The 12,673-nt window shown below is 36.3% G+C and overlaps 1 protein-coding gene across 1 annotated transcript in view; it reads right to left on the reverse strand.

The window, feature by feature from the left end:
• The window catches only part of IRAK1BP1 (interleukin 1 receptor associated kinase 1 binding protein 1), a 31,030-nt gene that overhangs the window by 10,732 nt on the left and 7,625 nt on the right, over positions 1-12,673 (reverse strand). The window contains exon 2 of the mRNA XM_053664905.1: positions 7,121-7,186. Within this exon, the coding sequence (XP_053520880.1) occupies positions 7,121-7,186 (66 nt within the window). The remainder of the gene's footprint in view (positions 1-7,120; positions 7,187-12,673) is intronic.

Below are 12,673 nucleotides of genomic sequence, written 5' to 3' on the forward strand. Positions count from 1 at the left end.
ATGTATATATATGTGTGTGTTTTTATACTTAAAGTGGTTTTATCATAGACAACATGTAGTTGGGTATTGCTTTTTGATTCACTCTAACAGTCACTTTGTTTTTTAATTGGTGCATGTAGATCATTAATGTTCAAAGTAATATACTGTTAGTTGGATTATTACTGTTTTCTCTTTCTTGCCTTTGTTCCTTTTTTAGTACTTTTGTCTTCAGCTCTTTTCTGTCTTTTGTGATTTTAATTGAGCATTTTATGGTTTCCCTTTCTCTCTTTTCTTAGCATACTAGTAATGTCTTTTTTATTTTTATTGAATTTGTTGGGGTAACATTGGTTAATAAAATTATATAGGTTTCAGGAGTACAATACTATAATACATCATCAGTATATATTGTATTGCCTGTTCAACTTCTCTAGACAAATCTCCTTACATCATCATTTAGCACCACCCCTTTACCCTTTCCTAAACCCCTTCACCCACCACCCCATTCCCCCATGGTGATCACCACACTACTGTCTATGAGGTGCTATTTTTTTCTTAATCCCTTTACCTCTTTCACCCAGCCTCTCTGCTCTGACAGCTGTCACTCTGTTCTCTGTATCTATGACGGTTTCTATTTTGTTTGTTTCTTTATTTTGTTCATTAGATTCCACATATAAGTGAAATCACACAGAGTTTGTCTTTCTCTGACTGGCTTAGTTCACTTAGCATAATACCTTCTAGGTCCATCCATGCTGTCCCAGAAGATAAGATTTCTTCTTCTTCTTCTTCATTTTTTTTTACAGCTGAGTAGTATTTCACCGTGTAAATGTACCACAGCTTTTTACTCCACAGTTTTACTAGTGATGATCACTTGAACTGCTTCCAAATCATGGCTGTTATAAATAATGCTGCAATAAACATAGTGGTATACATACATATTCTTTCAAATCAGTGTTTCAGTTTTCTTCAGATATATTCCTGGAAGTGGAAATGTTGGGTCATAAAGCAGTTCCACTTTTAATTTTTTAAGGAAACTCCATACAGCTTTTCACAGTGGCTGCATCAATCTGCATTCCCACCCACGGTGTAAAACGGATTCCTTTTTCTCCACATCCTCACCAGCACCTATTGTTTGTTGGTTTATTAATGATACCAATCTGACAGGTATAAGGAGATATTTCATTGTGGTTTTCTCTGTGCATTTCTCTGATGATTAGTAACATTGAGCATCTTTTCCTATGTCTATTAGCCATCTGTATGTCTTCTTTGGAGAAGTGTCTGTTCAGGTCCTTGCCCATTTTTAATTGGATTGTTTGGTTTTTGGTGTTGTTTTGTAGGTTCTTTATACATTTTGGATATTAACTCCTCATCAGATATATCTGCAAATATGTTCTCCCATTCAATGAATTGTCTTTATTTTACTGATGGTCTTCTTTACTAAGAAAATTTTTTTTTGTGCGATATATTGCCATTCGTTTTATTTTTCTTTCATTTCCCTTGCCCAAAGAGATATATCATTTACTCCATTTTATGTCCTTGCCTCCTCTGTCAAATAATAATTGGCCATAATAGTGTGGGTTGATTTCTGGGCTCTCTATTCTGTTCCATTGATCTATGTCTCTGTTTTGGTGCCAGTAGCATGCTCTTTGATTATTGTGGCCTTGTAACAATTATAGTTTGATATCAGGTAGTGTGAATCCTCTAACTTTGTTTTTCTTTCTCAAGACCACTGTGGCTATTTGGGGTCTTTTGTGGTTCCATATAAATTTTTGGAATACTTCTTCTAGTTCTGAGAAATATGCCATTGGTAACTTGATAGGAATTGTGTTGAATCTGTAGATTGCTTTGTGTAGTACAGACATTTTAATGATGTTAATTTTTCTTACCGATGAACATGGTATATGCTTCCACTTAATTGAATTTTCTTCAATTTCTTCTTCAGTGTATTATAATTTTCTAAGTGTAGTTCTTTTACAGATCTTTTATTCTCAAGAAAATTCTTTTGATGCAATTTTCAAAGGGATTGTTTTTTTAGTTTCCCTTTCTGTTAGTTTATTACTAGTGTATAAAAATGCAATTGATTTCAGGATATTTATTTTGCTACTTTACTGAATTTATCAAATCTAATAATTTTTGGTGGAATCAATAGGGTTCTCTATAAACTCATACAGTATCATGTCATCTGCAAATAATGAGTTTTTCTTCCTTTCTAATTTTGATGCTTTTATTTCTTTTTGTATGAGTGCTGTGGATAGGACTTCTAGTACTGTGTTGAATAAGAGAGGTGAAAGTAGACATCCCTGTGTTCTTCCCAATCTTAAGGGAAACAGTTTTTGCCCACTGAGTATGATGTTGGCTGTGGGTTGGTCATATATGCCCTTTATTACATTTAGGTATATTCCTTCTATTCTCACATAGCTGAGAGTTTTTATCATAAATGGGTGCTGGATTTCATTAAATGCCTTTTTTTTTTTGCATCTATTGATATGGTCATGTGACTTTAATCCTTCATTTTGTTTATGTGATGTATCACATTTATTGATTTTTGGTAATATACCAACCTTGCATCCTTAGAAAAAATTACATGTGATTATGGTGTATAATGTTTTTAATGTGTTGCTAGATCCAATTTGCTAATATTTTTGAGGACTTTTGCATCTACGTTCATCAAGGATTTTGGCCTATTATTTTCTTTGTAGTGTCTTTATCTGGTTTTAGAATTAGGATAATGCTGCTTTCATAAAACAAGTTTAAGAGTCTTCTACTCTTGAATTTTTTGGATATTTCTCCTAACACTGAGATTGTGAAAAGAAAGCAACAATGACAACAAAAAAGAGATATAAAAATTGCAAAGTGAAGGTTTTAATCCAATTCCCTCCCCACGCATAACTACCACGCATCCACCCTTAATGAAGTCATTTGAATTATTACTTTCAATATTCTTATCTTTAAAATAAGAAGAAATAGCATGGTAAGTAGAAGGTTAGATAAGCAGTCTTTTTCTAAAATATATTTTATTGATTATGCCATTACAGTTGTCCTATTCCCCCCTTCATTCCTCTCCACTCTGCACACCCCCTTCCCCACCATTCCCCCCCTTTAGTTTATGACCACATGTCTCAAGTTCTTTAGATTCTATATTTCCCATATTATTCTTGCCCTCCCCCCTATTTTCTACCTACCGTCTATGCTACTTATTTTCTGTACCCTTTCCCCCCTTCTCCTTCTTCCACTCCCCTGTTGCTAACCCTCCATGTGATCTTCATATCTATGGTTCTGCTCCCTCTTAGTTTGCTTTTGTTTTAGGTGTGGTTGTTAATAACTGAGTTTGCTGTCCTTTCACCGTTCATCTTTTTTATCTTCTTTTTCTTAGATGAGTCCCTTTAACATTTCATATAATAAGGGCTTGGTGATGATGAGCTCCTGAATTTGATCTTATCTGAGAAGCACTTTATCTGTCCTTCCATTCTAAATGAAAGCTTTGCTGGATAGAGCAATCTTGGTTGTAGGTCTTTGGATTTCATGACTTGGAACACTTCTTTCCAGCCCCTTCTTGCCTGTAAGGTCTCTTTTGAGCAATCAGCTGACAGTCTGCTGGGAACTCCTTTGTAGGTGACTGTCCCCTTAGCTCTTGCTGCTTCTAAAATTCTCTCCTTCATTTTAATCTTGGCTAATGTAATTATGATGTGCCTTGGAGTGTTCCTTCTTGGGTCCAACTTCTTTGGGACTCTCTGAGCTTCCTGGATTTCCTGGAAGTCTACTTCCTTTGCCAGATTGGGGAAGTTCTCCTTCATTATTTGTTCAAATAACTTTTTCACTTGTTGCTCTTTCTCTTCTCTTTCTGGTACCCATATGATTCGGATGTTGGAACGTTTAAAGATGTCCTGAAGGTTCCTAAGCCTCTCCTCATTTTTTTGAATTCTTGTTTCTTCATATTTTTGTTTGGTTATTTTTTCTTCCTTCTGGTCCATTCCTTTGATTTAAGTCCCAGTTTCCTTTCCATCACTATTGGTTTCCTGTGCATTTCCCTTCATTTCAATTAGTTTAGCCTTCCTATGTACCTCTAATTTGTGACTAAAATGAACCAGTTCTGTGAGCATCCTGATCAGCAGCGTTTTGAACTGTGCATCTGAAAGTTTGGCTATCTCTTGGTTGCTTAGAATTATGGGTTCTGGGGCTCTGAGTTGTTCTTGAGCCATTTTTGGTCTGTTTGCGCCTGTTACGTATGGGGAGCGGAGCCTTAGGTCTTCACCAGGGTGGGCCCACCCAGGTCGCTGGTTTGTGATGCTGTATGTGGTGGCAAGGTCAGAGAGGGACAATGGCGGTCCCCTCTGCCGCTTCCTGCCGCTGGGGCCTGTGTGGCCCATCTCACTGCTTGCTTCTTCACCTGGTTTATCTGCGCGTGAATGTGTGACGGAGGTCAGCCTGCCATCTTTTGCCCTCAGTAGGTCCGCCCGCTACTCCACACCTGGGATCTGCCCACGGCTGCCAGCGAGCCTGGTGTGCCCGAGGCCAATCTGGTGGATCTTTCCTGCCCGTCCCCGCTCTGCTGCTGGCTCTGCCCCTCTTACCAGTTTGGCTGAAGGGTTCGTTGTTGTCAGACTTCCATATAGTTTAATTTTCTGTGGCTTGGCTGCGTTTTTGTTGCTAAAACTTTGTTGTTTTTAAACTTGGTTGTGCGAGAAGGCACAGTGTTCCCACCTACACCTCCATCTTGGCGGAAGTCTCAGATAAGCAGTCTTTAAAGTGCCTTTCAGGATAAATATTTCAGAAATTACATGAAAATAATATTCTACTATTGAATCTTAATCTATATATTAAACTGCCCATGAGAATACTGGTATATGTAAGACATTAGGTTTTAGTATTCACTATGTCCATAGCCATAAATCCATACATTGTTCTTTACCTCGTGAGCCCACCACCTTGGTCTCTGTGGACTGCTGATGTTACTTCAGCAGAATCATGTGTGATATGAGTTCTGTCTACCAGGAGCCCTATATAAAATATAATCAGATTCTCTCAAGAAATTTGCATATAAGACATTAAAAAATGTAATACAGCAGAAAGAAGATAAGTAGAATTTAGCCAAGTCCTTGTTTAGTCATGTCTTACATAAAACACATAGCTCTAATGTACTTCTGTTCCTGGAGGGCCAGTCCCTACTACTTAATCTGAAAAACACATTCCAGTGTTCCATGAAGCCTGGCTGTGTGATTGCTGGGGCTGTTCCTGCCCCCCCACTTACCCTTAGTTCTTGGTGTACCCTCACAATAAATCCCATTAACTAAGATATCATGAGCCTATCTATGTTCACTACAACTAAGCGGTAATAACTACCAGAGGAGTGCTAGAACAAATAGCAGCTGTTGACCTCTGTAATACAGATCTTACCAGACTGCTCTCTTCATCCTTTTTAAAAGGTATTTTTAAGTCCCTACTAGTACAAAATAATTGAATCCCTAAACTCATCATGAGAAATTTTTAAATTTCTTGAGAGACTTAAATTTTAAGTAAAGAAATCACAAAACTGCTAGGTTAATTATTGGGGCAACAATGTATTGTGGAAATGACTATCTCAGAGGTAAGGAGCCAGGATTCTAATATCCATTTCATTCTAATTATTGTAGCATGACACTTGAGAAGTCTGAGACTAAGTGATCTGAGCCTAAGGTCACATCTTTTAAAATCAGAAAAATAATGTATTATCTGCTGAAGGTATGACTAGGTGATTTCTGAGATAATTCCCACCTCTAAAGGCAAAGATTCTTGACTAGATATACAAGATTCCATTCTAACTCCATTCTTTTTTTTAAATAATTACTTTATTGTTGTTCAATTACAGTTGTCTGCTTTTTCTCCTCCCCCACCACTGCCACCCCTACACCCGCCAAACCCACCTCCCTCCCTTGCTTCCACTCTTCCCCTGGGTTTTGTCATGTGTCCTTTATAGTAGTTCCTGAAAACCCTTCTCCCCTCTCCCCCCTTACCCCCTCTCCTCTTGCTATTGTTAGATTGTTCTTAATTTCAATGACTCTGATTATGTTTTGTTTGATTTTTTCTTCTGTTGATTAGGTTCCAGTTAAAGGTGAGATCGTATGGTATTTGTCCCTCACTACCTGGCTTATTTCACATAGCATAATGCTCTCCAGTTCCATCCATGCTGTCACAAAGGGTGTAAGCTCATTGTTTCTCTCTGCTTTGTAGAATTCCATTGTGTAAATGTACCATAGTTTTTTGATCCACTCATTTGCTGATGGGCACTTAGGTTGCTTCCAGCACTTGGTTATTGTAAATTATCTTGGATATTTATTGATCCTCTCCAACACTTGTTTATGATGGCCATTCTAACCGGCATGAAGTGGTATCTCACTGTGGTTTTAATTTGTATCTTGTATCTCTCTGATGGCTCGCGATGATAAGCATCTTCTCATATGTCTCTAGGCCCTCTGTATGTCCTCCTTGGAGAAGGAAGTGTCTGTTCAAGTCTTTTGCCCATTTTTAATTGGATTTTTGTCTTTGTGGGGTGGTCTTACTCCATTCTTGTTTCCTGTGGCAAGGCAGCAGCATGGACCAAGCACATACCCCAAGATATTCCAAATCAGAAACAGATAGCAGTCTGTTTTAACATACATTGATTTCATAAAATCCTGATCATAAAATCTTTAAAGATAAGTAAAAAGTATAGGCAGTTGTAGGAGCTAAATGTTATCATTAATTGAGCATACTAAAATATTTTGTTCTTCTTAACTTACCACAACACAGTGAAATTGCATTGTGAAACAAAAGAATGTTAGAGTGTTTTGATCCCTTGTTATATTAATTTGCTTTTTATCTAAGAAGAAATGTGCCTTCTGTAGTGCTCCTTGCTTAGTATGTAATAACATTACTAAAATTTTATTCAGGTGGCAAGTAACTGCTACTTCCCCCTTGTTATTTTTATTTCATTTCAAAAATTTCTCTTAAGTACATCTCATTAAATTTGAAAAGAGGTATGTAACATCAAAAATGATTGTGAGAAAAATAACCTTTTATCAATACCATGAGAAGCATTTCTTCTGTCCATTTCAGTTCAAGAATAAAAATAAATGTAAATTGTCCCCACAAAGTCATGCTGTTTTCAATTGTTAAGGTAAGTACATACCTCTGCTTCCATGTGATAAGCATTTTCTACTCTTCTAATATCCTTTGTTACAGTTACATTTTCTGACTGAAATAGAAAGTACAAGGGTATAATTACTAAGTGGCTATTAAATGGAATTACTCTAAAACAGTGATTTTCAACCTGTGTGCTGTGGCATACTGGGTATGCCAAAGAATTTTTAAAATGTACAATGCCTATTTAGTTAGTGGCATGAACTCTTTCCTTAGACTGTCAAATAAAAAAATAACAGCCAGCACACCAATAGTCATGTGGTGTAAATAAATCAAATTACACCTATTTTATTTGTCAGATCAGTAAAAAAATATGTTGTTTGGTGTGCCACAGAATTTTAGGAAATTGTTTGTCAGGAGATGAAAAAGGTTGAAAATCACTGTTCTGAAGCATAAAGCAGCAACCTGAACCTCTTAACATCAAAATGACAAAGTATGCAGAAAGAACTGGTTTGACTGATGTTTTAAAACTTCCCTAAATATAACAAAATAAATTCAGCAGCTTACAAATTATTGCTAAAAATTTCATTATAATTCCATTTGTAGTAATTTTTACATTAGCGTATACAAAAGTTATGAACTTAAGAGTATTATACATATGAAGAATAATTTGTACATAAAACATTCTAAATGTTATAGGAGTGTTAGAATTTTTTAAATGTTTAATTTACAAATAATTTAATGCAAATTTAATACCAATGGTATGCAACTTTAGGCAAGTTACTCAATTTTTGTTTTTGAGCCTTAGTTTCTGCATTTATAAAACTAGGTTGACATCATGTATACCACACAGAATTGTTTTGAGGATTTAATGACAAGCTGTATGTAAGTGCTGGGCACAGAGAAGGTACTAAGCAAATATAGATGCTATCCTATTATCATATAAAAATTTCCTAAAACACTGAACTCAGGCCAGTTTGTTTTTTAGAAAATATTAATGTTTTCTGAACCTCTGGGTAAATACAGGTACACAATTCAGACAAAAATGTCAAATTTCATATGTACTTTTCTGAAGGGTTTTAAAATTTAGAGACATGAACTCTTTACCTACTCTTATTTTGTGGGACTGATAGAACCTATGTTCTACAAAAATTTTCTGTCCTTCAAAATATATACTAAATAAATGTAAAGGTTATTATGCCCAATAATGATTTAATTATAAGTTCTTTTCTAGAGGACTTAGCTGCATCTAAATTTTAAAATATAAAGTTCAAGCAATTTATATTATCCAGAAAATGTGGAAGAACTTTAACTGAAAAATATGAACTGAGGTACCAATTATAGCTGTGATATCCATCACTATTATGAAAATATGTATGCATAGACAGACACAGTAACTACTCACTGTAGATAATTTCAAATACCAATAAATATGAAACATTATGGTATATATTTCTTGTAATCAGCTTTATTCATTTGGTTGACCTGGAACTTTGCTATCACTTAATAATCCTTTATGACACATAAACATATCTTCTATTTTTTTCGGATGTCTCCTTTAAAAAAAAATCTTTCCCCCACTTCATTTGATAAATACATATAAAACTTCTGACTGAAAAAATTATCAGAGAAATAATTTTAGGAAAAGTAGCTGGGAAGAAAGTATCTTTTATTGTTGCATTTAATTGTTATTGTTGCCAATTAAAGAAAATTTAATAAATAGAGAAAAAAAAGGTAAAGAAGAAATAATAATGTCTCCAAACCCTATTATTGTTAGTATTTAAATAAACATTTTACTGACCCACCTATCCATGCATATAAATATATCTACATCTATGTATGAGCTTTTTCATAAATGAAATTATATTCTACATGCTGTTTTGGAACCTACTTTAATAATTTTTAATTTTAGAATAATTTAAAACTTACAGAAAGGTTGCCAAGGTAGTACAGTGATGCAGACACCAGCCTGCAGTGTCCACATCATAATGGATGAAATGAGACATTCACACAGACTACCAAGTGCAGTGGAGGAAAAGGGACAAGCATGGCTTTTCTCTCAAGGGGAGCAAAAGCCATGGCCCTTGCCATGACCAGCCTTTATTGGGTTTCTCAGCACATTACATAATGGTTCTTATTTTCTATGCACAGGTTGCTTAAGGTGGTTGTCTTTTACAGAAAACAAAGGAGCCAATGCCGCTAATCACATCACAGAAAAGGGGTATTTGCCAATGAAAAGGCAAAAGTGGTTGAACAGGTTACGCTACTCCTTGGTAGGTTTAGCATGGATTTTAGGAAATTACTTGGCAGTAAATGTTTGGCACTGGGGGCTGGGCCCATGCCATGCAGAATGGTTTCCCACAGTACAGAAAGTTCCTGTATACCTCAATTTTAGATTTCTCTGATGTTACTATCTTATATTACCATGACACATCTGTCAGAACTAAAAAACAAACACTGGTACATTAACTAACTAAACTCCGAACTTTATCTGGATTTCACCTGTTTCTACAATGTTCTTTTATTAAGGATCCAAATACAACACCCCATTGCATTAATTCATCATGTCTCCTTTGTCTCCTTTGTCTCCTCTGGTCTATGAGTTTCTCAGTCTTCTCTTTTTTTTATGACCTTGAAAGTTCTGGTCAGTTATTTTGTAGGATGTCCCTCAATTTGGGTTTGTATGATGGTGTTTTCTCATGATCAAATCAGAATTAATAGGAAAGAATACCACAGAAGTGAAGTTCCCTTTTCATCATGACATGTCCTAGGGTAAATAATATCCACATGACATTAACCTTGATCACTTATTTAAGGTAGTGTCTGCATGGTTCCTCCAGTGCTAAGTTACTATTTTTCTCTTTCCATGCTTTATTTGTTGAAGGCAAGTCACTAAGTCCAGTCCACATTTGCCCAGTAAATGATGCACTGTTCAACAAATGCTGCATTTGTTGCTCAAATTGTCCTAGCTATGACTCTGGGGAATTGTTTCAGGCTGTTTCCTATATCCCTCTAACATATTCACATCCTTTTAAAAATTTTTTTATTTATTTTTAGAGAAAGGGAGGGAGAGAAACATCAATGTGTGGTTGGATCTCACACACCCCCTACTGGGGACCTGGCCCACAACCTAGGCATGTACCCTGACTGGGAATTGAACCAGTGACCCTTTGGTTCACAGGTCAGCATTCAATCTACTGAGCCACACCAGCCAGGCCCCATCCTTTTATTTTTTGAGTATTTCCTTACTTTCTGGTGCAAGATGCTACAAGCTCATGTTGCAGCTTCCCTGCACAGCCCCTTCTCCAAGAAGCTTAGTATCATCTTTGAGTTTGGTATTTAAAACTAAGTTCTGGGTGCTGGGAATGCTCATTGCTACTGGAGTGTTATTCCGTGTAGGCCCTCTCAGTAAAGAGTTTGTGTATAAATTCATGTATACTCCTGTATCTACAATTGTTTGTTTTCTATCCATCCATATATATACTAAGCTAAACATGAGTTTCCAACTCTAACTCAACGAGAGTTCATTCTAACCATCATTTCTTATCTGTAACTTCCAGAAAGTATCCAGCCATGTACTATGAGAAACAGAGACATTTATTGAAGAAAATACAAGAAACAGTGTACATAGGACAATGACACCTCAGTCCCCTCCAAAGTAGTCACCTTGGGACCTCACACAGTTCTTCCAATTGCTATCAGCTGCCCTGTTATATTTTCCTGAATCTCATCAATGGTCTGAAATCTCTTCTCTTTCAAAGGTGATTTTAGTTTGGGGCAAAGCCAGAAGTCACAAGGCACCTAATCTGGGCTGTATGGGAGCCAAGCCACTTAGGTGATTTGATGTTTTGCCAAAAAAACTCTACATGAGAGGTGCTGCTTGAGTGGCAGTGCTGCTGTGATGAAGCTGCCAATCACCGGCTGCAGGTAGCTATGGTCTTCCTGAATTATCTGAATAGTTTCCAAGCAGGAATGTTCAAGCTTAACACAAAAATGATGCAGATTTGTTGCTCTACTTGCTCAGTCAATTTGAATGTGATGGGCACATAGTATACATGCTCACTCAACAGCTCCTACTGCCCCCCACTGACTAGTACAGAGAAGTTGTTTTTGTTCACATGCAGGCATTCTAGTCCACTCTCCCTGGCTGCCAGGTTACACTGATGTTGTGCAAACCATTATTGTTATATTATTAATGGTTGAAGTCTTTCCAGATATATATCTATATAAAATAGTCTCAGAATTCTTAACCAGTATCTGGTTGGAAAACAAATCTACCAATTAGTGTAGTGTTTATGTATCTTTCATCTTTATCCTTAGTTTCCAGTCAAAATTTTTTTCCAAAATTACTTAGGATACTCCTTTCACCCTTCTCCCCCATGTTATGTCATTTATTTGTTATAGAATTAGGTTCATTTGTCCTAATCTGGATTCTGTCTTAGAATTGATCCTTATTTTGATGCCTTTTTCTTCAATTTATACCCAGTAATGTTCACTCTTTGTGATTTACAGATCTATGGGTTTTGACATATGCACAGTTAGTATCCACCACACCAGTACCACACAGAATGATTCTTTCACCTGAAAAGTTCCTCTGTGCATCCTCTTTAAGTCAGCCAATTTCCTGTGCAACAACCCCTGTCAACTACCAATTTGTTTTCTGCCCCTATGCTTTTCCTTTTCCAGAATGTTGCATGAGTGCATCATAAAATATAAACCTTTTTATAGTACACATCTATGATTCATCCATGTTGTTTTGTGAATCAATAGCTTGTACCTTTTTATTGCTGAATACTGTTTATCCAAACAGTATTCCACTGTCAAAGACATCCTGGTGGCTTCCAGTTCTAGTGATTTATAAATAAAGCCATTATAAGCATTTGTACACTTTATAAGAAACAGTGTCTTCCAAAGTAGCTTTACCATTTTGTAACCTTACTCGCACTGATGAAAATTTCTGTTGCTCTACATCTTTGCCAGCATTTACTATAATCAGTGATACTGGATTTTAGCCATACTAATAGCTGCAAAGTGGTATGTGGTAGTTTTAATTTTTATTTCCCTAATGACAAATAATGTTGAGTCTCTTTTCATGTGTTTATATGCCATCTGTCTAAATTCTTCGGTGAAGTGTCTGTTCAGATAATTTGTGCTTTTAAATTAAGCTGCTTGTTTACTTACTGTGGAATTGAGTTCTTTGTATATTCTTGATACAGTCCTTTATTGGATATGTGATTTACCAATATTTTCTACAGGTTGTGGAATGTAATTTAAGACTTTATTCTTTGTTTCTGAGTGGTTTTAGGTTCACAGAAAGACTAAATGGAGAGTACAGATATTTTCCATTTATCCCCTATCACCACAAATGCACAGTCTCCACCATTACCAACATTCTCCACCAGAGTGGCACTGGTTACCAGTGAGGAACCTACACTGACACACCATGATCACCCGAAGCCCATAGTTTATATTAGGGTTTACTCTTGGTGCTGTGTATTCTATGGGTTTGAACAAATGCATGACATGTATCACAGTACTTCACTACCCTGAAAATCCTCTCTGCTCCACCTGTTCATCCTTCCCTCTCCCCCAATCCCTGACA

This window comes from Artibeus jamaicensis, unplaced genomic scaffold (genome assembly GCF_021234435.1).
Source record: "Artibeus jamaicensis isolate MK-2021 breed Jamaican fruit bat unplaced genomic scaffold, CSHL_Jam_final contig_387, whole genome shotgun sequence".
Lineage (NCBI taxonomy): Eukaryota > Metazoa > Chordata > Mammalia > Chiroptera > Phyllostomidae > Artibeus > Artibeus jamaicensis.